The following is a 23,404-nucleotide window of genomic DNA, read 5'->3' as shown; positions in this document are numbered from 1 at the left end:
CTATTAGCGTGCTAATAGATTTTTTTTCTAGCAATAAAAAGGTTAAATCTATAAGCGTCCTCAATTAAATCTATTAGCGTGGTAACTCTTTTTTTTTATTATTTTATAGTGTGTTAATAGATTTTTTTTATCTTTTATAATTTTTTCTTTAAAAAAATTATATTTTTAATTTATATAAATTTATTAAAAAATTCAATGAAGGTAACAGTGTAGCACACTAATTTGTTATTTTAATTACATAAAATTTACAATAAAATAAGTTTATAAATTTGATTTATTTATTTATTTTTTTGTATATTTTAATTAAATAAATTTTATAACAAAGGTATCGATTAATAAAATGATAAAATAATTTATATTTGATAAATTTTAATTTATTTTGATCCAATAAGAGATGATTTTTTTAAAATTAAAATGAGTTGAAATCGATGATTTTTTTTTATAAAAAATGATATTAGATGAATTTGTGTTTACATGCTTTATCTAAACTCATTTTGAGGTATATATAAAAATATATTTTATTATTATTTTAATTTTAATTATATATATTATATTAATAAAATTATTATTTGATATTTTAATTTAAAAAATTAATATTTTAAAATCATTTGAAATGTTTATGCAGTATTTTTTATGAATTTTGTTTTTATATATTTTTTATAACCACTTATTACCTCTATTTGATTTTTTTTACCTCTTTATTTTTTTTAAATTGAATAATTTTATAAAAAAAAAGTAAATAAAAATGATAAAATAAAAAAATTTTGAATGGCAGTAAAATTCGAGTATCAGGCAATTACTAATAAATAGAGTAAAATAAATGGGTAGCAGAGAAAATTGAAGAAAAGGAGAAGGGAACAGGAAAACGTAAGTACACCTGTGGGACCAAAAGGAAGAGAGTACACCTGTGCTGCCATCGAAGATCGAGCTGTTTAAAAGAGAGGGCAATAGCCAGGGCAGCCCCCCCCCCCCCCCCTTTACCCAGTCATTGCATTCTTCGTATCTTACCTTACTTTAAAACTTCCATCTGTCGAATCTGCTCTCTCCTTGGACGACAGTATCTCTTTTTAAAATCACCCTCTTTTTCACTTTTACTGTTCTTGTTTATTAGTCCCCTCTCTCTCTCGCGAGTAAGAAAAAGGAAAAGAAAAGAATTCATCATCCATGGTTGGTCTTGGTGATAGCAATTCCGGTTGCAATAGCAACAGCAAAACAAAAGACAAGAAGAAGAAGAAGAACAACAACAAGCGTGGGGGTAGCAGAAGGAAGATGACAGCTGACCAAACTTTGGCTTTCAAATCGGTGACTGAATGGGTTTATTTGGATCGCCAGAATTCTTCTTCAACGGCGGCTTTATCTTCATGGTTGGTGCATGATTTTGGGGTTCAGAAGAGTCTAGGGAGAGGGATGGAGAAAGTGGTGTTTGAATTGCATTCCCATTCTAAACATAGTGATGGGTTCTTGTCCCCTTCTAAGCTCGTTGAGAGAGCTCATGGAAATGGAGTGAGTCTAGATTCTTTTCTTAATGGCATAAATCGATATCTGATATGGGTTTTGCTTTTTCATTCTGAATTTCTTCTCTTTTTGGATTTTTTGAATTAATGCTTCACCCAAAATTTTTGATTGAATAACTGAAATAGAATAGTGGTCGTAGTGCTTTTTTATGGGTCTGTTGGGGTTACTGTTCTATAGGTAGCGTCTTTCGTGAACAGTAGCTGGAAAATTTTTTTGCTTTTTCTTTGTAAATTTCTTTATGTTTCTTGTTTCATGTTTTTGTTTTTATAGGTTTAACTCATAGTTTGACTCCTAGGGGATGTGGGTACCAAGGCTATGGCTATATCTTCTGCTTCTACTTGATTGAACATTTAAAAACTTGTACTTCATCTGTCCCTTATGTTCAAGTTCCTAATTTCATTTTTCCTAGTGCTAGCCCTTTTTCTTGGTTGCAAATTTAAAGGCTACTGTGTACTATCTATTAATTCTGAAAGATGGTCCAGATCTTTGTTTTATCGTGGTTTATTGATGGCGAAAACTGAAGATTTGTGACATTGGCATTTCAAAGGAAGGAGATAGGGTTATGGATGTGGGAGCTTGGGCCTTGGAATCGTTTAGCCAACACAATCCGCCCATGAACTAAATAAGGTAGCACATAAATGGCCAAAAGTACTTAGCAAGGACTAATGAAAAGTGACAAAAGTTAATGTGTTTTAACAGTACACTCCAGATTTTTCTGTTTTTCTTGCCCCCCTCTTTTCTTTTTAAACACAAACACACACCTATGGCCGAGGAAGCTGGAAAAGGCGTCTGTATTGAAATATGACCGGTTTTTGTTAGTTTTCTGGTGGTGTTGTCTGTCATTTTTTGAATATTGAAATGTTTTTACATACTTTTCTTTTGGTTTAAGTGAGTTTTATTTTGACAAGCCTTCAACTGATTGTTCCTTTTTTTTTTTTTTGGTGTGATATTTTGTATTTATTTTGCATGTGAGCAAGTCCTTTGCAGAGGCGTGTCTGTGTGGTTATTTTCTACCTGAACAGATATCATATACTTGAATTTGCAATTACTGGGTTGTCCCCAAGAAGTAGACTAATGATAACAGACTTGTGTTTCTTTGGTTTAATAACTTTGGCATTATTATGTTGCAATTTGTTACAGAAGAAACACTGTGGGAAAGCTGAAATGAGCTTTAATTTCCAAATGTATCTTAAATCCAAGGAATAACAAAAGTCAAATTAGGAAATTAGTTTCTTTTCATGAAGCAGACAAGTATTGTAGGAGGAATTTATGGATCCTTTGTGTGTAGTTATTTGTTAGAAATGTATTCTTTAATGCCCATGTAATCTTCATGTCTTGTTTCTTTCTACTGTTTCATTGAATAAATTGGCAGCTCTTTTATGTTGGTTCATTAATTCATTTTAAGTAATTGTAATTTGATTAGTACATTGTGTTCAGAACAGGTGAAAGTTCTTGCTCTGACAGATCATGATACAATGTCTGGGATACCTGAGGCCGTAGAAACAGCTCGCAGATTTGGTATCAAGATTATCCCTGGTGTTGAGATCAGCACCATATTCTCTCCAAGGTTTTTGTTTGATTAATACAATCATCATTATGAAATGCGGTTTCTTTTTTTAATAGTCATTTAAATAAGCTAGGATTGTTTCCTGATACTTTCAGATCATTTAACCTCTGGCTTCAGGACCTAAACTTGTCTAAAACCAGCTTTTAGTTAGATGTAGCAAAAGTTAGCCCAAAACTTAAAGAAGCAGACTGTCCTGTTGTTTTCTGCTTTCTCTGTACTTCTACACCTCTTATGTTTCGTTTCTTGATTCTAAAGCAGAAATTCTGAGATGGAGGAACCAGTGCACATCCTTGCATATTACAGCAGCTGTGGCCCAACAAGGTATGAAGAGTTGGAAAAATTATTGGCTAACATCAGGGATGGACGTTATCTCCGTGCTAAGGACATGGTTTTGAAACTCAATAAACTCAAGCTACCTCTTAAGTGGGAGCATGTTACAAAGATTGCAGGCAAGGGGGTGGCTCCCGGTAGACTGCATGTGGCTCGAGCAATGGTTGAAGCAGGTTATGTGGAGAATCTAAAACAAGCTTTTGCCAGATATTTATATGATGGTGGACCTGCTTATTCCATGTAATCATCTTTTTTTCTTTTTTTTGTATCTTTTCCTCCTTGATTATGTTCAATGCATATTTCTTCATTTTTTTAAAATGATTTATGAAATTTTTTGTTTGGTCCTGGTATAGGGGAAGTGAGCCTCTTGCAGAAGAAGCAGTGCATCTTATATGTGAAACAGGAGGTTTAGCAGTCCTGGCTCATCCCTGGGCATTAAAAAATCCTATTCCTATCATAAGAACGTTAAAAGAAGCAGGTCTTCATGGAATGGAGGTTTACAGAAGTGATGGAAGATTGGCAGGTATTATATTGTTGTGTTGATTTCCCTCTCTTTCTCTCACACATCCACCTGGCCATCCGCGCACTTCACAAAAAAATAAAGTCATGCACCTAGTAATACTCATTATTTTCTTATGATTGCATAATCAGATTCTACAATTGGATGTAGCATTTTCTTGATTTTCACTTATTTATTGTAATATATTCATTTTGCTTTGCCCTTACTTGTGATATTATTATTTTTTATGTTGAGCTCAGCTTTACACAAAGATGATTTAAGACTAGTTGCTACCTCTAACCATCATTGTCAATTTGTCATGTTTCTGCCCATTTTCTTTGCTTGCCACTTAATAGCTTTTTCTTTCGTTTTGGTTAACAGCATACAGTGACTTAGCAGATACTTATGATCTTCTGAAGCTTGGAGGATCAGATTATCATGGGAGAGGTGAGCATGGTGAGTCCAAACTAGGAAGTGTGGACCTTCCAGTGTTGGTTTTGCATGACTTTCTAAAGGTAGCTCGACCTATCTGGTGTGGCGCCATTAAGGACATTCTAGAGAGTTATGCAGAGGAACCCTCTGATTCGAATCTAGCCAGGATTGCGAGATTTGGGAGGATGAGCAGTTTCAAGGGAAGTTCTCCTCGCTTGAGTTATGGGAAGGACTTGATTGATCATTGTTTATCATTGTGGCTGACCACCGAAGAAAGGCAGAATGCTGAGTTTGAGGCTATTAGGTTGAAGCTTTCCCATATTTCAATCAATCTGGGCGGAGTACAAGTTCCTATAGAAAGTAAATCGTAGTGGTACTTGATTGGAGAAGATTATACCAGTTGCTTCTTGGCATCATGATGCAGAGAAGTGAGAACGCTGAGTAGCATGTTCATTCCCTTTTAATAGTTTGGAAAAAAAGATCCGAAATTGAAACTAGTCATGTTCGGTACTGTTAGCTGCTCCACATCTTGAATCAACCGAGTCTTTTTTTTTTTAAATCCATTTTGGCCCATTTTGTTTTTTCTTGCGACCATGAAAAACATGTATTTACGTATCATTTACAGCTCTTTATCTTTATCTCTTTTTTTAAAAAAAACTTTGTACTTTATTCTCGTATCTGTCTTTTCAGCTGATTATTATTTGGTTGTCGCAGACATAATGTCCATGACTGATGCAGCAGGCTCAGTTAAGTTTGGTTGTTCAAAACAGTAAACAAACAGTCTTTCGTCCTTTGTTATATTTGTGCATTGTAGATTTTCCAATGCTTCCTGTTTAATTCAAGTTCTGTCACAGTGCAGAATTCCGAATTCATAGCCAAATCGAAAACAGAGGCCATGTCACACCTTGCACTTAAACCATGTAGTAGAACACAAAATGTAAAACCAATTCGTTGAATGATTTGAAAAGATTTATCTGAACCTGCAGAGCCATGCAGTAGACAGACATCTGCCAAGATTTAAATAAGTACTTGTGTTAATAAGAATTATAAAGAAAAAATCAATTACAAATTACAAGTACATAGATTCTTCTAAACTGCAGTTTTAACAATTCATTCTGCAGAATGACGAAAAATTTAATCAAACTTGGAAGCAAAAATCATTAAATTAATTTCAGCAATCTAAACTAGGAAATAGCTTTCCATTTTAACTTCTTTTTCTCATGAACGTAAAAGTAGGGATTCAGTGGTTGGGCAAAATCGAACAATTTCTCAAATGATTGACCAATATGTCACATAATCTTTGGCATAAAGCAGCATGGATCCCTACGAAAGCATGATCAATTTATCATTCGAATCATCAAAAAAACTGTCGTGTTGGAACCAAGGCAGCATCCTGGAACATTAAGCAAATATCATCTGAACTTTCCAATTTCCATCTTCTTCTTCATCTTTCTTTGACCATGATATATGAATGAGTCAATTATCCCCGCAACTGTGAAGATACCTAAATGAGAAGAAACAGTCTTTGTCACTTAAAACTAACAATGATCCATCTTCTAAAGCTACCCAACGCAATAACCATTAGGGAAAAATATCTATTATTTAATTCAACTCCAAAGCAGATAGAGAATTATTAGGACTAGGTTGGTTCAGTGACTATTTATATATGATTCTGGCCAGAGAGACAGCTTAGAGTACAAAGGTGTAGAGTATCCCCTCACACAGAAAAAGACAAGAGGTAGTTAGCAATCGTAGTACCTCCAATTACAGCACATATATTGGTGATAAAGTGCAAAAATGAAATATGTTCCTCCTTAAAAGTTACCTGCACAGGGCAAAATGAAAAGCAATGTTAAACTACAAGGCTTTTCTGTTTGGGTATATAGCAATGTTATACAGTTGATATCTTAGCAATTTGACGATAGATTCGGCTCCCCTCCATTATATTTTATGCATCTTTAATCACCATTCAAATGAATAGGCTCCATAATTCATGGTTGGGTCTTATGCATGTGAACATTGGTTCAGGATGTACTGGAAAGTAATTGAGGGGAGCCAAACCTTTCAACAATGGCAACCTAGACAGCAGGCAAAGCATAATGGACTTTCTGAAATATGCAGGCTATCATGTTTACTTCAAGATTTCAGCTTAGGAGTGGAGGAGAAAAGGGACAAAGAGTGGTTAGGGGTAAGAAAGAACAGAAGATTTTGAGTTCCTGAGAGAATTTCCAAATTTTAACACCTATTGCCTCAGAATAAACTAGATCCAATATGTTTTTTTTTTTTCCACAAATAATAATTCCAATATAATAAACTCATTAGCAATGACGAAGAAGAAATAAAAACAACTTACAACAAGCCAAATATCCAACAGGGAGAGAAATGCAAAGCAGTATGAAGAATAAAAATAGCATTCTACTGAGAGCAGAAGTACCTATATCAAGAAACTACACAAAGATATCTAGTTAGATTGGAACGTATGCATAAAAGGAACCCACCTTGATTGGAGAAAAGTCATAGAAGAAAAAAACTCCAGGATGAGAATTAGGGTGAATGAACTCCAAATTCTTGAAATGCTTTGTCACAGAATACTGTGCAATAGGAATGCTAGCACACCTCAGAACATTATCCAATAAATAAGATAGAACAGTGTCTTATTCTCAATGTGTAAACTGTCAAGCAGTACCTGATTCGAGTGAACAGTGCGACCTCTGATGTCAGTATATATTGTGGGGACCACCTACAAAATTAAACAAGATATCTGTTAACAAGTCCACGCATAGGCACTAAAGCACAACTCAAACTACATGACTGCATGCCGTGCACAAAAAGAGAAAGAGGGAACCCCAAAATCCATCCTATAGATTTTTTGTTCTTCTTCAAAGGAAAAAAGAGAGCAGTTACAATATATTTGGAGCATTTCAAGTGCAATTCTTTTTATTACAATCCTACAATTATCCACTTACAGCCTATTATCATGTAGGTGTCCACCACTTATAAGTGTGGACTCCACATAAAATTTTGATGAGCTCTACACAATTCTAAATTCTGATTGGTTAATTGTAGTGCAATTATTGTAAGTGGTATGTTCCTCAATATGTTCTAGGTAGAGTCCATAGTTATAATACACATAAAAATTAATTCCCCCAACACACCACCATGGTCCATGGGCATGAAAATGAAAGCTAAAATCACAAGATGAGATTCATCTGTCACTTAAAAGAGCTTAAAGACAAGGAACATTGATAGATACTTTACAATACCAACCTTGATGAAATACTGGTACATACCATTTGAAGTTTCATGTATCCACTGTGCCCTGAAATGGTAATATGAAACACCCATTAAAATTTCAGTACTTGGATCCTCTATCACTTTCAGTTTGAAAAGAAACAAGATGATGCCAGAAAGAACAAACAAGAGTCTTTAAAAAGTGTGAGTAGCCATGAAGAAAAAGAAAGAAAGAATTACCCATCAAGAGGATTTACCACACCAGGAAAGTATTCACCAAAAGATAACCCGTTAATTCTGTGACTTATCTGTATTGTACACCACCAATATAAAACATCATTACCATTTGAAATTCATGTTAAAAATAGAGCACAAATACATATATATATATATATATATATATATATATAAAGATATAACAGTTTCATTAAAAAAAAGAACTTAAATACAAAGATAAGCCTCACATTATAACTGTCCTTCTGAAAAGCTAGCAAGTCATCTAGAAAAATATTTGTATGATGCAAGCTTTTCCCTGGTGCAAAATGAAAATTTCCAGCAACTCTATTAACTTCAAGTGATCCATGAATATTGCATCCTTCACCATCCTCATCTTTTATCCTTTGGAAAAAGCCTTCTCTTTTGCACTGGAAAACCAAAAAAAATAAAACAAAGCAGAGAAAATATAAGAGTCAGAAAGTAGGATTTCTTTTTCCAGGCTTGGGAGCAAATGATGAAAATTATACAGAACACAAAGATCCCATTAAATCTTTGCACATGCATCATATAAACATCCAGCAGCACCAAGAAAATACTTGGGAAAAGAACTTGCAAAGAAACCTGATCAATTAAGTCCATATTAGTCATTGCCCACCCTTTTCGCCGATATGCCTCATGAACATCTTCACACGAGTTACAACAGTCATCATCTGACTGCACGACAGAGAGGGAAAAGAGAGAACCTTTCATAGGTGAAATAGACAAACAATCAAATAATTAGCTAAGATGTTACATATAGGATAACATTCCAATTAAGTTTCTATAGCAACCTTGACATCATTTAATCATACTGATTTCAGCACTCAATGCCACAATAAGCTAATGGTAAAAATTTTCAAACTGCTCAGTCATGTAACTCATATTTATTTCTTTATCAATTTTGCAGAGAGCATGAGCACTATGTCTTCAATTATCATGCTTTCTTAGGGCATAGACAATCTCTTAAAGCACTTTTGATTGCAATTCAAAATTTCTTAGAGGATTTAGCCACTCTATCCTGTCAACATTTAAATTGATATCCATGGACGGCAAGTTAACAATTGAGAACCAAAACCTGAAAATCTTAGAATTGAATTTAATAACTATCCAAAAAAAAAAATTAAGTAATCCAGATCATTTGGACCATCACCACAAAGTTAGCCCATTAATCACCAGTTTCATCCTAGACACAAACAACTCAACCTGGGAACTCTTTTTACTCTTAGCCACTTGCATATCGCTGCATAGAAGATTTACATAGGGAGTGTTTAAGCTCCAAAAGGAGAAACAAAGTCCATACCCAAATTACACTTTTCCTTAACAAGGTTTGTGTGTTCATCCACTTTCTAAAGAAAACACTAGTTTGTTCTGAGAAAGAATCAAGGATGTATTTGGCATAGAATGCTGTAGTTTTTCCAAGATTTTTAATTTGCCTACAACAGCTGCATAACCTTTTGTATTTGAGAAAAATTTGGAGCATAAACTGCAAATTAATCACAATGAACTAAACCAAGCATGATAATCTTATAAACAAATGTCCTGGCTTTTAGAGTAATAAATTGTTTCTTGAATATTTCAGGAAATTTTCCCAGTCATTTACTAGTCAACCACTTCCATATCCTTGTTAGCACCTAAATGATGTTATTCAACATGCTTCAAATATCAAATTAATAACATAGTGACATAAGGATTCCTAGATATCAAACATACCTGTTCTGCACCAAAACATGAACCACAATACGTCTCATGGTGTTCAAGCCTGCCACCATGCCTCTGCAGAGGTCTCTCAATCTAAGAATTAAAAAAAAGAAAGAAAATTAAGCCAAACACAAACTAAATAGGGCTAAACAACATAAACAAGCAAACAAGTAAAAAGAAGCATGATGAAGACTATTTAATTAAGTGGTGATACCATCCATCAAATGCCAATATGTCAGGCACTTAAGGTCAAAGGAGGTTGCAAAATTTCTAAACTGCTGCAGTTAAACAATAGCCTTTGACGATCCCATTAACAGATAGTCAGATCCTCTCTTATCACAAGTAGAAATATAATACAGCTAAAACATAGACAGTAGTGCATTTTTTTTCTCCTTTTCTTATCTTATTATTTCTTACCAAGTTGAATGTCACTGGGGATTAACAGATGCTCTTTCATGGGCTATAGGAAGACTTATCAATTTTAGAATTCTTGAAATCTCCAACTTTCCTTACAAGCTATGTAGCCTAAAGACGCAATATGTTTCGCAAATGCCAATTATGTATGGCCTGCAGAAGAGTTTCACACCATATCCATCACATGCCCAACCTGTAATATTATTAGGAAGAATGACATCTTTCCTTCACCTCCATCCTTCGTTCTTCCTTGTCCTCATTAATGACAGATTAAGAATCTGGGGATACTTTCTTCCTCCTTCTATCTAACTTTTCCATACCATTGTCACCATCATTTCCGATTGCAGAAAGATTATTCAAAATTGACCCTACTAACTTGACTTCCTTCTTAATACTTTAATCTTTCAATTTTTCATATCCAGCATAATCCCAACCTTATAAGATGTCCTTCTAAATTACATATGTCATTTCTATTATGTGCATAGTTTGTATAGCTCTGATTAAAAGCAGTTTACAAAAGGGAAATCATCCTTCAGAACCAAGAAGTGCAAAAAAGTGAATGGGAACAAGAAGGGATACAGAATTATCTATATGTGCATAGTTTGTATAGTTCAGAGCAAAAGCAGTTTACAAAAGGGAAATTATCCTTCAGAACCAAGAAGTGAAAAAAAGTGAATGCATAAAAGAAGGGATAGAGAATTATCTTTCAACTACCTTTGGTGCTCCAATACCATCCGGTCTGGATTCTATCACATCACCATGAGCATTGATTCTTTTCTTAATTATGTCATGTTTCTGCACATAAAAATGCAAGCAGGCATAGAATTTGTTAAAAGCTAATTGAGACTAATAAAATAAATCAAACTGAACAGTGAAAACAGAGAGCAATGTTCATCCCAGCATCTGCTGCACTGCACATACTATGTCAAGATGCTGCTCTCCACTGATATCCATTGCATCAATACTGAGTAGTGTACATGGAATAGCAGGAAAAGTGACATCAAACTGCATGTCCAAACAGAAATGGGTGTCAAAAAAATAAGGCCCGAATGATTGCCATTGTTTTACTAATAAGTTAAAACAACAACAAGCAAAAAGGAATATATTTTTAAAGTTTTAGCATACAAGGCTCTACAGTTGCTCTGAGTATTCCACAAACGTAGAAGAACAAGTAGAAAGTTACTTTAAAAATATTAGGAAAACAAGAACACAAGATGCAACCTTTAAACACTGCATAGCACTAATTTTTACAGGTCAACAAATTTGGAACATAAGTCCAGGTAACTCCTTTAACGATAAGTGGAAAGAAAGATGATTACATTTATGCGTAGGGTTTCTCCTCTTGAAGTATCCACCAATAGCTTCGTCTCAGTAACGGTATGCAGGTATAATCCTGCGATAAAGTCCACATAATAACAACAAACATTATTGAAGAATTAAACATCAACAGGTTCCAACAACAAAAATCATACTCAGGGTGAAAAACATATAGTACTAATTGCATTATAGGCTAAGCTGCTTAACTTCCAGTCAGCTGCTTATAGCATTAACACCTTTCCTCCACTTTAGGTTCTCTTGTAAGTGGAGACCAAATATAAAAGCCAAAAGAAAGTAGTTTCTAAGATATCTGTATCTACAATAGTACAACAATTTGCATCAATTTAGAAGGGCGTGATCACCCAATACTAAACCACTTCCTCAAAGATCTTAACTTTCAACCGGTTTATATATTGGGTTTGTAATTAAAAAAAAAAAAAAACCCCAATTTTCTAAAGTTAATGTATATACAAAAATCCGCAGAAATTAAAAAAAAAGGGTGGAGAGAGGACTTACTGAATTCGGAAAAGAAGAGGAAGAGTATGGCAAGAGAGGAGACAAGGGTGATAATGCCACCGGAGAGTGTACGGCTGTAGAAATCTTCATTGACTTTTGGGTATGCGTCTAAATTCCGAAGCTTGCTAAATATGTTCTCCATGGCCACCCCCTGTCACCGGCAATTAAGAGAAACAAAAAGAAAAGCCCCCCAAGTTTTGGAACCCCTCTAAAAATAAGAAAAAAAAAAAAACAGAACTTCTGGGAATTATATTTTTATCGTGTTTTTTTTTTTTTTTGCTTTATAAATAGATAAATGTGTACAGAGAAATGGACACAGTCTAAGAAAGGTAGATTTTTTGAAGACGGCACTTACGAGGGAAACAGAAGGAGATAGAGAAAGGAGGAAAGGCCGTAGAATGAGACGATGAACCCAGGTGAGAAGCTACCTATGGCTCTGCTCTCTGTCAATTTACATAAATGGACATGATGATCTGTTCAATTCATCAAACAGGTCGAAGTCAAACTTGGTGTCTTAAAATGTCAAACTCTTCAACCAAATTAACATTTGATTTTTTTTATCTTTATTTTCTTTCCTCTTGGAGGGTTTTTTTTCCCTTCACTACTCCTACTTAATCTGATAAAAGGAAAAAATTACAACTTTAAATTGAAAAAATGGAGAGGAGAGATATCAAACACAAACACAAACACAGTGTATAGTGTAGGAGCAGTGATGGGTAGAGGTCAAAATCATGGGAATTTATTTGTGCAGCAAATTAATGTAGGGTTGAATTGCACAACCAATTTCTGAAAATAAGAGAAGAAGGTTCTGAAATTCGTAAGTCAGAAATTAAAGACAGAGAGAGAGAATGAGGGAATGAGCACGCCATGCCTTGGTTGGGTTTTCTTTCTTGGTAAGATGAGCAGCCTTTAAACAATGTTTCAGATGCGGAAGTTGTAAAGCGTATGATTCCTCCGGTTTCTTTCTCTCTTCTTCCTCAATCAACGTTCTCAATTCTTATGAGGGCCAGGGCTTTTTCTTTCTTGTTTGAAGCGGCAGAAAGGAAAGGAAAGCAAAGCTGAGGAAAGACAGGGCGATCACAAGAAAGAAGAGAAAAGACAGCCCAATGACAAAACACAAGACTTATGTCGTTTTATATCACTGTCTTTTCTTAAAAAGAAAAAAAAAATTTGCGGAACGGCAATCAGTTTCCAGTTTGAGTTGTTGCCAATTTCTATATATAAAAAAACCCAATTTGTCATGTTTTTAACAGGTTTTCTTGTTTTGGTAAATTCAGTTGTTGTTAAACTTAATTAGACTTGCTAATTAATTGAGTAATTATCATTAACATCCCTCTTTCTTTTTCATTGTCAATTTTTTTTTCGTAATTATGTTTATTTAATACCAAAAACACTTATTTGTTATTTTTTAAAATTTCTATATTTATATTAAAAATCATAAATTTTTTATTTTATAAAAAATAAATTTTAATATTAAATAAATTAAAATCAAAATCTTTTTCTTAAATTTCATAAAAATTAAAAATTTTAAATAATTTAAGGCAAAGAATAAACAACAAATTTAATTAAAGACAAATAAAGAACCATTCCAGAAAAAAATGTAAGAAATAAAAATAACAAAAGGAAAAGGAGTTTTTATTTATTTTTAACTAAAATAAATAAATTTATCAATACATAATTTATCGATCTCTAATAATATATATATAAATCTAAATTTATAATTTATGTTTGAAATCTATAATATTTATAAAATCATAGATGTGAAAAATCTTTTGGTTGATAAAATAAACATTTTATATTCATTATATTTTTAAATTACCATTATTAACATGCACTTTATTAAGTTTAATTATTTATATAATATATAATTATATATTTGATGTATAATTATTATTTAAAATTTTTTATATTCAAAGTTTTAATTTTATGTTAATTTTTTTCTAACAAAATTTTATAAATATCTTTAAAGTGATAAACCTTATATTAATCTAATAAATATTTTTATTTTTAAAATAATTTTACATATTGATATATATTTTATTAATTTTGAATTTTTACTGTAGTATAAAATTTAAATATTATACTTCTAATTTTAGTACTAAATTAAAATTTTTAATAATTTAGATATATTTTAAAAATATGATCATGGTTAAGGTTGATTAATAATTGCGTAATTTATCTGAAAAATTAGTAAATATAAAACGGATAAAAGCAGTGGTACTGAAAATAAATCCTGGAATCCTATTGAAGCGATACAAGAAAGAGGTTAAATGTGAAACAGGACAATGAGCTTGTCACTCCTACAAGGCTATTCTTCTGCGGAAGAAGAAGAAGCAGCAGAGCTCGACCAAATTCATTACAGCCACTCTTCCGACGACGACGACAACGTCGGTGTTAAAAACCATTCCACCGATCCTAAACGATATGACTCCTCCGTCTTCGATTTCCCCCATCCCTCCCGTAAATCCGCTCTTCCTTCCGCATTCGACGCTTTCTCCCAAGTATAATTTATTCTTTCCTTTTTTTCATTGTTTTCTTTCAACCTTGTGCTAATAATGTGTGGGAAAAATGTGAAATTCGAAGAAAAGCTTGAGATTTAGGAAATAAAATTAAAAACTTTTTTTAATTTCTTTTATTTGTGTTCTTTTTCTTCCCAATTGAAAGTAGGTTATTAAAAAGCTTCTTTTTTTTTATATATATCTTACTGAAGTGAGTTGAAATTGATGATGATGGTTTGGGGTTGATTTGATTCTGTAAGGGTTTCTGTTGTCTTGTTGGTTTCTGGAGATTTCAGGGCCGCCGGAGTTTCTAAACCATGCCGTTGAGGAACAGACTTCAGCAAGTGACTTGGATCATCAACAAGGAAGGCGCGGAGGCCGGAGAGATTTCAAAGAAAAGAAGGATATGCCAGCTGGTATTTTTCCTTTTCAATTTTTATTAAAATCTCTTTTAGTTTTTTGTATTTATTTAGTTCAAATGGGCCAAATGGTTTTCATTTGCTGTTTTTATTTTGTCAACTGAAAATTATTTGCACTCTAAGTAATGTATTTTAATTAAAAATTGTGGAAAGGCAGTTTGCAAGAAGAAGGTGGAACCTCAATGGTAAAAGAGCAAACTTTCATTGTAGATCTTTTTTCTTTGGTGCCTGTGGCAAGGCTTCTGGATTATGCTGCAATTGAAATGTTTGATTAAAGTTAATGTTACATTTTGGCAGTTTCAGAGTGGAACAATGTCAATGGATTAATTTGTTGGATTTTGAATTTCTCAATTATGTTCAATAGCTTCTACTGTACATGATACTTTTATTACTTGTAACTTTAAAGTGATGCTTCTTTGATAAATATAAGTTATAAACCATACTCTTCTCTAGACTGTAGTGTCAAAGGCAGTATGCCTGTGGCTGGTCATTTGTCTTCAAGTCTTACAGTATGATTCTATTGCCATGCCTACGTAGTAATGTTAATTGGAGTTTGTTGGTGTTTGACATTAGGGTTTTATCACAGCCTGTCTCTATCGTAACAGCTATTTCCATTGTATCATAATAACTTGGTTTCTTAACTGTTTAAAGGTGCTATGGTAGAGGCCAAAGCTCAACTTGTTGGAATCCATGAGCGAGTAAGAAGTGATATTGAGGGTAGCAAGCCTCCAACATCTGCAGCTCCAAGCACCACACTGGATGGAGCAAAGAAGGCTGCATCCGCAACAAATCCAAGTGCAGAAGATGCTGCGGAGCTTTTGAGGTACATCTTGATTGGTTTCTGGATGAATTCAGACCTGTCCTTTTCCACTCTTTCTTTCTGGTGCCCCGTACCATACGTTACACCCCCTATTGCTGAGGTTACATTGAAAGTTAGAAAAATCACTTTGCAGTAGTTTTATTTAGCTGGTGATAATTGGCTTCTGAGTCTAATATGTGATGCAATGCATGCAGAGTGGCCTCTTTAAAGTGTCTATGCATGCTCCATGCACTGCATGTTGGCATTTCATCTTAGCATAAATATGCTATGTTTATAGGATGTGCCTACAATGTGGAATACCAAAGACATACTCCAGTGCTAGAGGAGTGGTCTGTCCTGTGTGCAGTGATCGTCCTCTTGCAGATGCTGACAAGGAACCCAAGAAGAAGGGGTCTACTATCAAAGAGAAAGAGAAGAGTAAGAGAATGAAGGGCCAGTCATCTCATGCAACTTGGAAAAGTGAAACAGAAATGCAGCTCAGGCAGCAGTTTGACTAGTTGAATATTGTAGCATTGCACCTTGGAGAATATTTTGCGTTTAGACTTTAGAGTTTACACAATCATGTAACCATTTTAGTTCAAGCCTATATGTCGTTTCGTTAGAGAACCTTGAATTTATTGACGAACTGCTTGGATGTGATTACTATAGCTGACTTGCTTCAGATAATATATGTGCTCTGTTTTACTTATTTTTGCAGTTTATCCGAGAATGCAGGAACTTTGCGCACGAGAAATAAGGATATGGCAGAACCAGTTTTTTAATTTCAAATGCGTATTTGGGTTGTCTGCTTGTCTTGGACACTTAAAAGAGATGCTATATCTAACTAAACCGCTACTAGTCAAATACCACAGAGCAAAGGTTCTCTGAAATAAGCAATCTAAGTCTGTTTGTAGCGAGAAAAAAATGGAATTAAAGGCTGAAGTCTGGTTGTCTGAACCGCCAATCACCATTTTGGAACTTGGAAGAGATGCAAGATCTTTGCCTGGTGAGACAGTACAAAGCAGAAGGTGGTGGTTTGGCTTGGCTAAATTGGATGACTTTGATCACAGTAAACCGATAAAGAGTGGTAAGTGAAAGTTCTGAAACCATTTCTTGATCATCAAAATGTTTGAACTATATAGTTTTTGCAAAATATAATAAGTTTTTCACAACCAAGAGTCATCTTTAAAGAGAAACTCAACTCCCCTTAACATTAGAATCAAGCCAGTTGAAATTCAGTATTCACAAGCCCATATTCCTATAGCGGCAATTGCAAGTCAAGTTCTTTTGAGCCACCTAAATTCACTTGAATCAAATATCCATTCGTTGCCAATGCTTTCTTAGTAAGAAGAAATCTGTTTCTCTGAAACATCCAAAATTATGTTCTTGCTGATGGCCTTAAGGCTCTAATTTGCTCTCAATCCGCCTCTGAAGAACAAAGGTTAACATAAAGTGCCTAGTGAAGGATAGAAGAAAGAACAGATTTTTTTTTTTTTTTGGCAGCTCTAATCACAGTCGATACGTCACACCAAGAAAAAGTGACATGTAAATACAGTCAAAGCGTAGATGTGTTGTAGTATCAGTTTTATATGATTGCTACACAGAACAAACTTTGAATGAAAACTTGGCCGACAAGAAGAAGAAGAATTTAGCAAGGTTTCTTGACCCACAAGGCTATTAATGAACTAGAATTCATTGAGAAAAATATTTCTCAGAAACAAAGTGTCGTACAATAGCTGGTCAAACATCTTTTTGCCCAAGTTTCATAACTTATCAATAAAATTCTTACTCTTTTTAGATGATCTAGAAAGACTTGAACTTGAAAGGTATATTGTCTACCTATTAGCAAGGTTTTCAAGAAGGAAAACATAAAGTTCTAAAAGTTGAATGCATTTTCTTAGAGATAACATGGTCCATGCACTTTTTTTTTAATCCAATCTTTGAATATTAGGAATTCTAATATCTACATGTGAGCCAATATATTGAAGGAGCTCAAAACCATCGTTTGCTATTTTCGTCCGTTTATATACTATGGTCAACAGAAAGGGCTATATAAAATTATAAATACATACATTGGATTCAGGTCAGAGGTAGACCATAACAGAAAGCAAACCAGTTTTCAGATGGCAAGTTTAAGGGCTCATATTTGTTGCTTGCTTTCCTATGCAACCTTTCTCAGCCTCATTAGCTGTGATACCCTGCGTGAAAATCATGTTGCTTTATTCATCTTTGGTGACTCACTATTTGATCCAGGAAACAACAACTATATCAACACAACTGCTAATTATCAGGCAAATTTCTGGCCATATGGTGAAACCTTCTTCAATCACCCCACGGGCAGGTTTTCTGACGGGCGTATAATTCCTGATTTTATTGGTAACTACTTCAATGTTGATTTTCTGTATGGTAAGTTCAATTTCTACTCTACTAACTCCTTACATTTTGTTTCAGCCGAGTACGCAGGGCTACCATTAATTCCTGCATATATGCAACCTGATAATAAAAATTTCATAGATGGAGTGAACTTTGCATCTGGAGGAGCTGGCGCTCTTATTGAAACTCACCAAGGATACGTATGTGATGTTCACTCAGCTCTGCCAATTCTCTATTATAATTTTTTTTTTAAAATTTAGCATGGTTGTTTACTTCATCATTTTCTTCTCCAGGTTATAGGCCTAAAAACTCAAGTAAGTTACTTCAAGAAAGTTGAGAAATCGTTGCAACAGGAATTAGGTGATGCGAAAGCCCACAAATTGTTGTCCAGAGCTGTTTACTTGATTAGCATAGGAACAAATGATTACTTGTTCCCTTTTAGCAGAAACTCAAGCGTGCGTCAATCATATTTGGAAGAAGAATTTGTTGCAATGGTAATAGGAAACATGACTATTTCAATCAAAGTAAGTACATTCAAATACTGAAATTTCATTTCTCTCCTTTTTTTGTCCTCCATTTTTTTACGTGAAACTATCAGTACTTAAATCCTGGTCATTGAAACTAAGAGTTTAGTACCCTATCAATGGACAACGCGGCCTTTGACTTGTCTTTCGTCTTGTTTACTGGTTGCTTACAATCTCTTAAAATGGTTCAGGAAATATACAAGAAAGGAGGAAGGAAGTTTGGGTTTGTGAATTTGATGCCGTTGGGTTGTTTGCCAAGCATGAGAGCAAATCTGGGAAGGAGAGGTTCTTGCGTGGATGAACTAACTAAGCTAGCACAACTGCACAATAAAGCATTAGTTGTTGCCCTCCAGAATCTGAAGAACCAATTGGGAGGGTTCAAATATTCATGTCACAACTTCTACGAATCTGTCAGCAAACGGTTGAGCAAACCTTCAAAATATGGTACGTACGTATCTCAAACTTCTTACCATTGTTATTGGCAAAAGTATCAGCTTATATTTCATCTATCTTCTGTTAATTCGTGCCCCATGATGTGAAGGTTTCGAGGAAGGGAAGACTGCATGTTGCGGCAGTGGTCCGTACAGAGGAATTTTGAGTTGCGGTGGAAAGAGGGGGATAAAAGAATACCAATTATGTGAAAATGTGAGTGAACATTTGTTCTTTGATTCTGTTCATCCCACAGAAAAGGCTAGCCAGCAAATTGCAGAGCTAATGTGGACTGGAACTGTCAATATCACAAGAACCTATAATCTCAGAGCACTGTTTGAAGCATAAACAGTAGCTTTTGCTTTCTGGTGGATAGAGATGGCTATTATATTCAACATTAGACCATTTTCACGTAATATTGTGGCTTTCAGAGTAATAGATGTGATGCAATTTCCATTTCGGGACACAATTTTTCTACAAGAAAAGTGTCCTCTCCTTTGTATCAGATGATTACGTTGCATATTTAAATAAAGGGATAGTTGCGTATATTTAGAGGTGAGCAAAAGTTGGTTTGTATCGACTAAATCGATTAAAATTGAGTGAATTTGATTGAATCGGTTTGATTTATTCGATTTTAATTATAATCGATTTTTTAAATCGATTAAATTGATTAATTCGGTCGATTTTCGGTTTTTAAAATTGATAATCGCACTGACCGAATTAACCAACTTTCTAATAATTAAAAATAAAAAAAATTGAGATAAATATTTTTATTTTTTTTTGTAAAATATTATTGAAATTATTAAATTTTTTAGTAATTTAGTTTGAATGATACTAGAGTTTCAATTTTATTAAATTGAATTTGTGGTAAATAATTATTCATAATAAAAAGAAAAATGATAAAAAAATCGGTTATTTAATCGAATCGACCGAAGCGAATCGATTTTGGTCAGTTATTTAATAATATTTGATCGGTTCAGTTATTTTGTTAAATAAAAATCGATTAAATCGATTATTGATTTTTTCAAACCGAATCGATCATTTGCTCATTCCTACATATACTCTTTAAAAATTCTTTCTAAGTGGCCTTTGCTGAAGGATGATTCAATTATTGTAATTAGATTAAGTGTTTCATAGTAATTTAAAAATCTTAAGTGAGAATAATTTTTTGTGAGAAAGGTTTCATTATGAAGGGGGGATGCTATTTGTTAAAATGTTTTTCAGTCCAAATTTTTAGTTTTTACAAGAAAATCTTTACCTTTTAATCACTTTACAAAAGACAATTTATGTAACCCTTAAATGTGAATATGCAATAACTTTTAAACCATACTCCTCAAAACTAGTTTATGCCTTATAATTTTTTATAAAATAATGTATCCTTATTTTGTAAACTCTTCATTCAATCAAAATTAAAATTGTTGTTTTTTCTTAAATACTAAGATTATTTTAAGTGTTTTAAATTTATTAATTTATATATATAATACATTTTAAATCATGAATAATTTACAATATTATATCAAATATAATTATTTAATTATTAGTGATAAAATTTTTTAATGATTTTATCATCACAGTTATTAGATCACGCGACATTAAAAATCATATCAAACCTTAACTTAAAATTAAAAGGTATTTTAAAATTTTAAAAGTAAATGATGTGATTTTTAAGATAAAAAATATTATTAATTTTTGAAATTTATATTTAATATATTATTAATATATATAAATATATAAAATCCTATGCTGTATCATTTAACCTACAACGTCATTCATATTTTTTGGCCATACAGTGAACATTTGGCCATTTAATGAATAGAAAGAAAAGAATATTGTAAAAAAGCTTATGTATTTAGTTAAGGCAAAGCGTAATTAAAGCATACCAGTTTTCTTTTTCTCATGGCTAACTAACTAAATAGAGACGGCAATGCGATGAGTTGAGGTAGGCTTTTGATTATTTCGAATTCAATTTAATTTTATATAATAAATATTTAAATTTGATTTGATATTAAAATATTATTTTTTAATATTTGATCTGATTTAATTTGTATATACATAAAATAATAATTAGCCTAATTTAAAATTAATAAAATACTTTTTAAAATATAAATATAAAATTAAGTAAATAATAAAAAAAAATTTATATATATACCGAGTTTGGGTCTAAATGGATTTACTTAAAACCCAATTCTAACATTGACTTAAAAGTTTTTCTTATTTTTTTAAAGTTTTGATTTGATCAATCTAAAATTTGATTTTCAGAAATTAAATAAATAATGACATTATAAAATCGGAATTAAGTCGGATTGGAACTTGATAGATTCGAATTGCCAACTCTATAACCAAGGGGCCCATATCATTTTCTTTCTTTCTTTCTTTTGCGACCTTGATTAGCTGCCATAATAATCAGCCTCAAAATCATGATGCTTTTTTCCTCTTTGGTGATTCACTTTTTGATCCTGGAAACAACAACTATATCAACACCACTTTCGATTTGCAGGCAAATTTCTGGCCATATGGTGAGACCTTCAACTAGACCCTCCTGGGTCCTGGCAGATTCTCTTATGCCTTCTGATTCCGGATTTTATTGGTAAAGGACTTCAAAAATAAGATGTTTTTTTCTTCGTCAAGTTTCTGGTTTTGAGCACAAATTCATTGACTCTGCCTGTTACAATTTTGTTAGAGCTCAGTTTGCCGGGTTACCAATAATTCCAATATATTTACAGCAAGGCAATCATAAGTTTACAGATGGGTGAACTTTGCATCTGGAGGAGCTGGTGCTCTTGTTGAATCTCATCAAGGATTTGTATGCCGAATTGGTTTATAATGTTTATCTTTTTTTTTTTTTTTTTTTTATAGCTATTCAATTTTCATTGCATCAACATTTTTCTGTTTAACGCCACGTTGTAGACTTAGAAACTCAAATAAAATGTTTCAAGAAAGTTGAGAAATCATTGAGACAAGAACTAGGAGAAGCAGAAGCCAAGAAATTGTTGTCCAGAACTGTTCACTTGATAAGCGTTGGGGGCAATGATTTCTTTACCCGTAACTCAAGTGCCTCAGATGAAGAGTTTGCTTCCATGGTGTTTGGCAACCTGACTGTTGCTCTCAAAAGTAATTATACTCAAACCCCAGAAAATATTCATTCAAACATTGGCTTTTCTTCTGATTGAAATCTGTATTGAAATTGATTCAGGAAATAAACAATAAAGGAGGGAGGAAGTTTGGGTTTGCTAATATGATACAGCTGGGTTGTTTACCATACATGAAAGCACAAGCAGGAGGTTCTTGCATTGACTAAGTCACAGCAATAGCAAAACTGCACAACAGAGAACTTCCCAAAACCCTCCAGAAGCTAGAGAAGCAGCTTAAAGGGTTCAAATATGCCTATTACAATTTCCATGGTTGAAAAAACCTTCAAAATATGGTAATGTTAGGCCATCTTATTGTTATTTAAATGAGCAGGGTCCAACTTTTTAGATGACATTTTTTTATGGGTTATGCTGTGAAGGTTTCAAGGATGTAACGACGGCATGTTGCGGTTGCGGTCTGTTCAGAGGAGTTTATAGCTGTGGAGGGAAGAGAGGGGTAACAGAGTTTCATTTATGTGAGTATCCTGGTGAATATTTCTTCTTCGGACTCCTTTATCATCCGTCGGAAAAGGCTTACCAGCCATTTGCAGAGCTAATGTGGAGAGGAACTCCTGATATTGTCCGGCCTTACAATCTCAAAACACTATTGATGCCAATATTTGTATGATGAACTCATCATTCCATCGCTGTAGAAGAATTTTTATTTTAGTTTTTCTCGAATAAATAACATCTTTGGGAGCCATGCTCTTGCTAACTCCAGAAGAAGAAAACAATAGATAAACTCAAAGACACTAAACGGCTTGCCAGCATATCTTAAATAATAAAGGCTTGAAAACAAGGGGAATGCAGCAACAACCTGCAAAATCTTATTTTTCTTGGCTTTCTCGTCGAACTTTCCTGCTTTAGCCATGAAAACTACCGATAACATCTCATCAAAGTTCAGATTCGTCCATCTGTAAGAGGATGGGCCCATAAGTTTATTATTTTATGCTTTTCCGTTTCCCACACAACAGCCAGGAAGGCAAAGCCAGCTGCTTCATGGTCACGCAAGACTTTTATCACTGTTTCACGTGATGGCCGTGAGATCAAACATTTACGTGCCTCACGCTTGCCCACGTTCATGAGTCATGACACCATATTCGATCTTCCCCCGCGTCTTTCTTCATTGGGTTTTTTTTTTTTTAATGTTATAATTATAATCTAATTATATTCATTAAATTAAAATATTATAATTATAATTAATTATTATATTTATATAAATAAATAAATAAATAATTATTAAATTATAATTAAGTTATAATAATTAAATATTCAATTAATAAATTAAAATATAATTAAATAATTAAATCCACATGCAATAAAATTTAATTAAAATCTCAATATTTTCATTCTTGTCAGTAAATCAAAAACTCATTGGCTCCTTGTCTTAAATATATATATATATATATATATAAACCTTTGCATTTGAAACAAAATTAAATAATCATCTAAATTTTTTT

The 23,404-nt window shown here is 33.3% G+C and overlaps 4 protein-coding genes and 2 long non-coding RNA genes across 21 annotated transcripts; 4 read left to right on the top strand and 2 right to left on the bottom strand.

The window, feature by feature from the left end:
- The first annotated feature begins 976 nt into the window (after positions 1-976).
- On the top strand, positions 977-5,141 carry LOC111309112 (uncharacterized). 2 transcript variants are annotated; one of them, XM_022907980.2, is made up of 5 exons: positions 977-1,503; positions 2,958-3,082; positions 3,341-3,652; positions 3,766-3,935; positions 4,293-5,141. In XM_022907980.2, exons 1-5 carry the CDS (start codon positions 1,165-1,167, stop codon positions 4,712-4,714), a joined length of 1,368 nt encoding a protein of 455 aa, XP_022763715.2. In that variant the 5' UTR covers positions 977-1,164; the 3' UTR covers positions 4,715-5,141. The 2 variants fall into 2 exon arrangements, with proteins under 2 accessions (XP_022763715.2, XP_022763714.2); XM_022907979.2 differs by having other exon boundaries at positions 3,338-3,652.
- A 218-nt stretch (positions 5,142-5,359) lies between these two features.
- On the bottom strand, positions 5,360-12,955 carry LOC111309113 (uncharacterized). Of its 8 annotated transcripts, none has more exons than XM_089748376.1 (15): positions 12,646-12,955; positions 12,130-12,247; positions 11,775-11,982; positions 11,261-11,334; positions 10,863-10,946; positions 10,656-10,736; positions 9,540-9,620; positions 8,412-8,504; positions 8,039-8,218; positions 7,815-7,882; positions 7,611-7,662; positions 7,030-7,083; positions 6,842-6,934; positions 6,102-6,168; positions 5,360-5,847 (listed from the first exon to the last, which is right to left on the bottom strand). In XM_089748376.1, exons 3-15 carry the CDS (start codon positions 11,914-11,916, stop codon positions 5,756-5,758), a joined length of 1,161 nt encoding a protein of 386 aa, XP_089604502.1. In that variant the 5' UTR covers positions 11,917-11,982; positions 12,130-12,247; positions 12,646-12,955; the 3' UTR covers positions 5,360-5,755. The 8 variants fall into 8 exon arrangements, with proteins under 8 accessions (XP_089604502.1, XP_089604505.1, XP_089604538.1 ...); XM_089748379.1 differs by having other exon boundaries at positions 11,775-11,925; positions 12,646-12,898; XM_089748412.1 differs by lacking the exon at positions 6,102-6,168 and having other exon boundaries at positions 12,646-12,903.
- A 1,028-nt stretch (positions 12,956-13,983) lies between these two features.
- LOC111308362 (uncharacterized) lies at positions 13,984-16,199 on the top strand. Its single transcript, XM_022906685.2, has 4 exons — positions 13,984-14,275; positions 14,562-14,688; positions 15,343-15,514; positions 15,789-16,199. The coding sequence occupies exons 1-4, from the start codon at positions 14,060-14,062 to the stop codon at positions 16,006-16,008; spliced, it is 735 nt and encodes a 244-aa protein (XP_022762420.2). The 5' UTR covers positions 13,984-14,059; the 3' UTR covers positions 16,009-16,199.
- Positions 16,200-16,249: 50 nt separating this feature from the next.
- LOC111308361 (GDSL esterase/lipase 1-like) lies at positions 16,250-19,371 on the top strand. Of its 3 annotated transcripts, none has more exons than XM_089748355.1 (6): positions 16,250-16,577; positions 17,744-17,866; positions 17,942-18,063; positions 18,157-18,357; positions 18,579-18,831; positions 18,929-19,371. In XM_089748355.1, the coding sequence occupies exons 1-6, from the start codon at positions 16,415-16,417 to the stop codon at positions 19,162-19,164; spliced, it is 1,098 nt and encodes a 365-aa protein (XP_089604481.1). In that variant the 5' UTR covers positions 16,250-16,414; the 3' UTR covers positions 19,165-19,371. The 3 variants fall into 3 exon arrangements, with proteins under 3 accessions (XP_089604481.1, XP_089604475.1, XP_022762418.2); XM_089748349.1 differs by having other exon boundaries at positions 18,157-18,387; XM_022906683.2 differs by lacking the exon at positions 16,250-16,577 and having other exon boundaries at positions 17,442-17,866; positions 18,157-18,387.
- Positions 19,372-21,135: 1,764 nt separating this feature from the next.
- LOC111308073 (uncharacterized) lies at positions 21,136-22,462 on the top strand. Of its 6 annotated transcripts, none has more exons than XR_016326985.1 (5): positions 21,137-21,403; positions 21,504-21,619; positions 21,724-21,927; positions 22,010-22,240; positions 22,325-22,462. It is a non-coding gene; the product is annotated as an uncharacterized LOC111308073 (long non-coding RNA). The 6 variants fall into 6 exon arrangements; XR_016326982.1 differs by having other exon boundaries at positions 21,497-21,619; XR_016326983.1 differs by having other exon boundaries at positions 21,136-21,403; positions 21,504-21,927.
- Positions 21,896-23,286, bottom strand: LOC149519944 (uncharacterized). Its single transcript, XR_016326986.1, has 2 exons — positions 22,762-23,286; positions 21,896-22,591 (listed from the first exon to the last, which is right to left on the bottom strand). It is a non-coding gene; the product is annotated as an uncharacterized LOC149519944 (long non-coding RNA).
- Between the last annotated feature and the right edge of the window lie 118 nt (positions 23,287-23,404).

Source organism: Durio zibethinus, chromosome 2 (genome assembly GCF_047325235.1).
Source record: "Durio zibethinus cultivar Kanyao isolate XHJ-2024 chromosome 2, ASM4732523v1, whole genome shotgun sequence".
NCBI classification, from domain to species: Eukaryota; Viridiplantae; Streptophyta; class Magnoliopsida; order Malvales; family Malvaceae; genus Durio; species Durio zibethinus.
The sequence above is the reverse complement of the archived record's forward strand: the minus strand, read 5'-3'. Positions and strand labels throughout refer to the sequence as shown.

What these genes read in the sequence shown, in the direction of transcription:
- LOC111309113 (XM_089748376.1), bottom strand. Translation starts at nt 11,916, where the DNA reads ATGGAGAACATATTTAGCAAGCTTCGGAATTTAGACGCATACCCAAAA. An exon ending in ATATGGACTTAATTGATCAG is followed by an intron (nt 8,219 to 8,411) that starts GTTTCTTTGCAA and finishes TTGGTTTTCCAG; the next exon opens with TGCAAAAGAGAAGGCTTTTT. An exon ending in GCACTGTTCACTCGAATCAG is followed by an intron (nt 6,935 to 7,029) that starts GTACTGCTTGAC and finishes CCTATTGCACAG; the next exon opens with TATTCTGTGACAAAGCATTT.
- LOC111309112 (XM_022907979.2), top strand. Translation starts at nt 1,165, where the DNA reads ATGGTTGGTCTTGGTGATAGCAATTCCGGTTGCAATAGCAACAGCAAA. An exon ending in AGAGAGCTCATGGAAATGGA is followed by an intron (nt 1,504 to 2,957) that starts GTGAGTCTAGAT and finishes TGTTCAGAACAG; the next exon opens with GTGAAAGTTCTTGCTCTGAC. An exon ending in GGTGGACCTGCTTATTCCAT is followed by an intron (nt 3,653 to 3,765) that starts GTAATCATCTTT and finishes GTCCTGGTATAG; the next exon opens with GGGAAGTGAGCCTCTTGCAG.
- LOC111308362 (XM_022906685.2), top strand. Translation starts at nt 14,060, where the DNA reads ATGAGCTTGTCACTCCTACAAGGCTATTCTTCTGCGGAAGAAGAAGAA. An exon ending in AAAGAAGGATATGCCAGCTG is followed by an intron (nt 14,689 to 15,342) that starts GTATTTTTCCTT and finishes AACTGTTTAAAG; the next exon opens with GTGCTATGGTAGAGGCCAAA. An exon ending in GATGCTGCGGAGCTTTTGAG is followed by an intron (nt 15,515 to 15,788) that starts GTACATCTTGAT and finishes CTATGTTTATAG; the next exon opens with GATGTGCCTACAATGTGGAA.
- LOC111308361 (XM_089748349.1), top strand. Translation starts at nt 16,415, where the DNA reads ATGGAATTAAAGGCTGAAGTCTGGTTGTCTGAACCGCCAATCACCATT. An exon ending in TATAATTCCTGATTTTATTG is followed by an intron (nt 17,867 to 17,941) that starts GTAACTACTTCA and finishes ATTTTGTTTCAG; the next exon opens with CCGAGTACGCAGGGCTACCA. An exon ending in ACATGACTATTTCAATCAAA is followed by an intron (nt 18,388 to 18,578) that starts GTAAGTACATTC and finishes AAAATGGTTCAG; the next exon opens with GAAATATACAAGAAAGGAGG.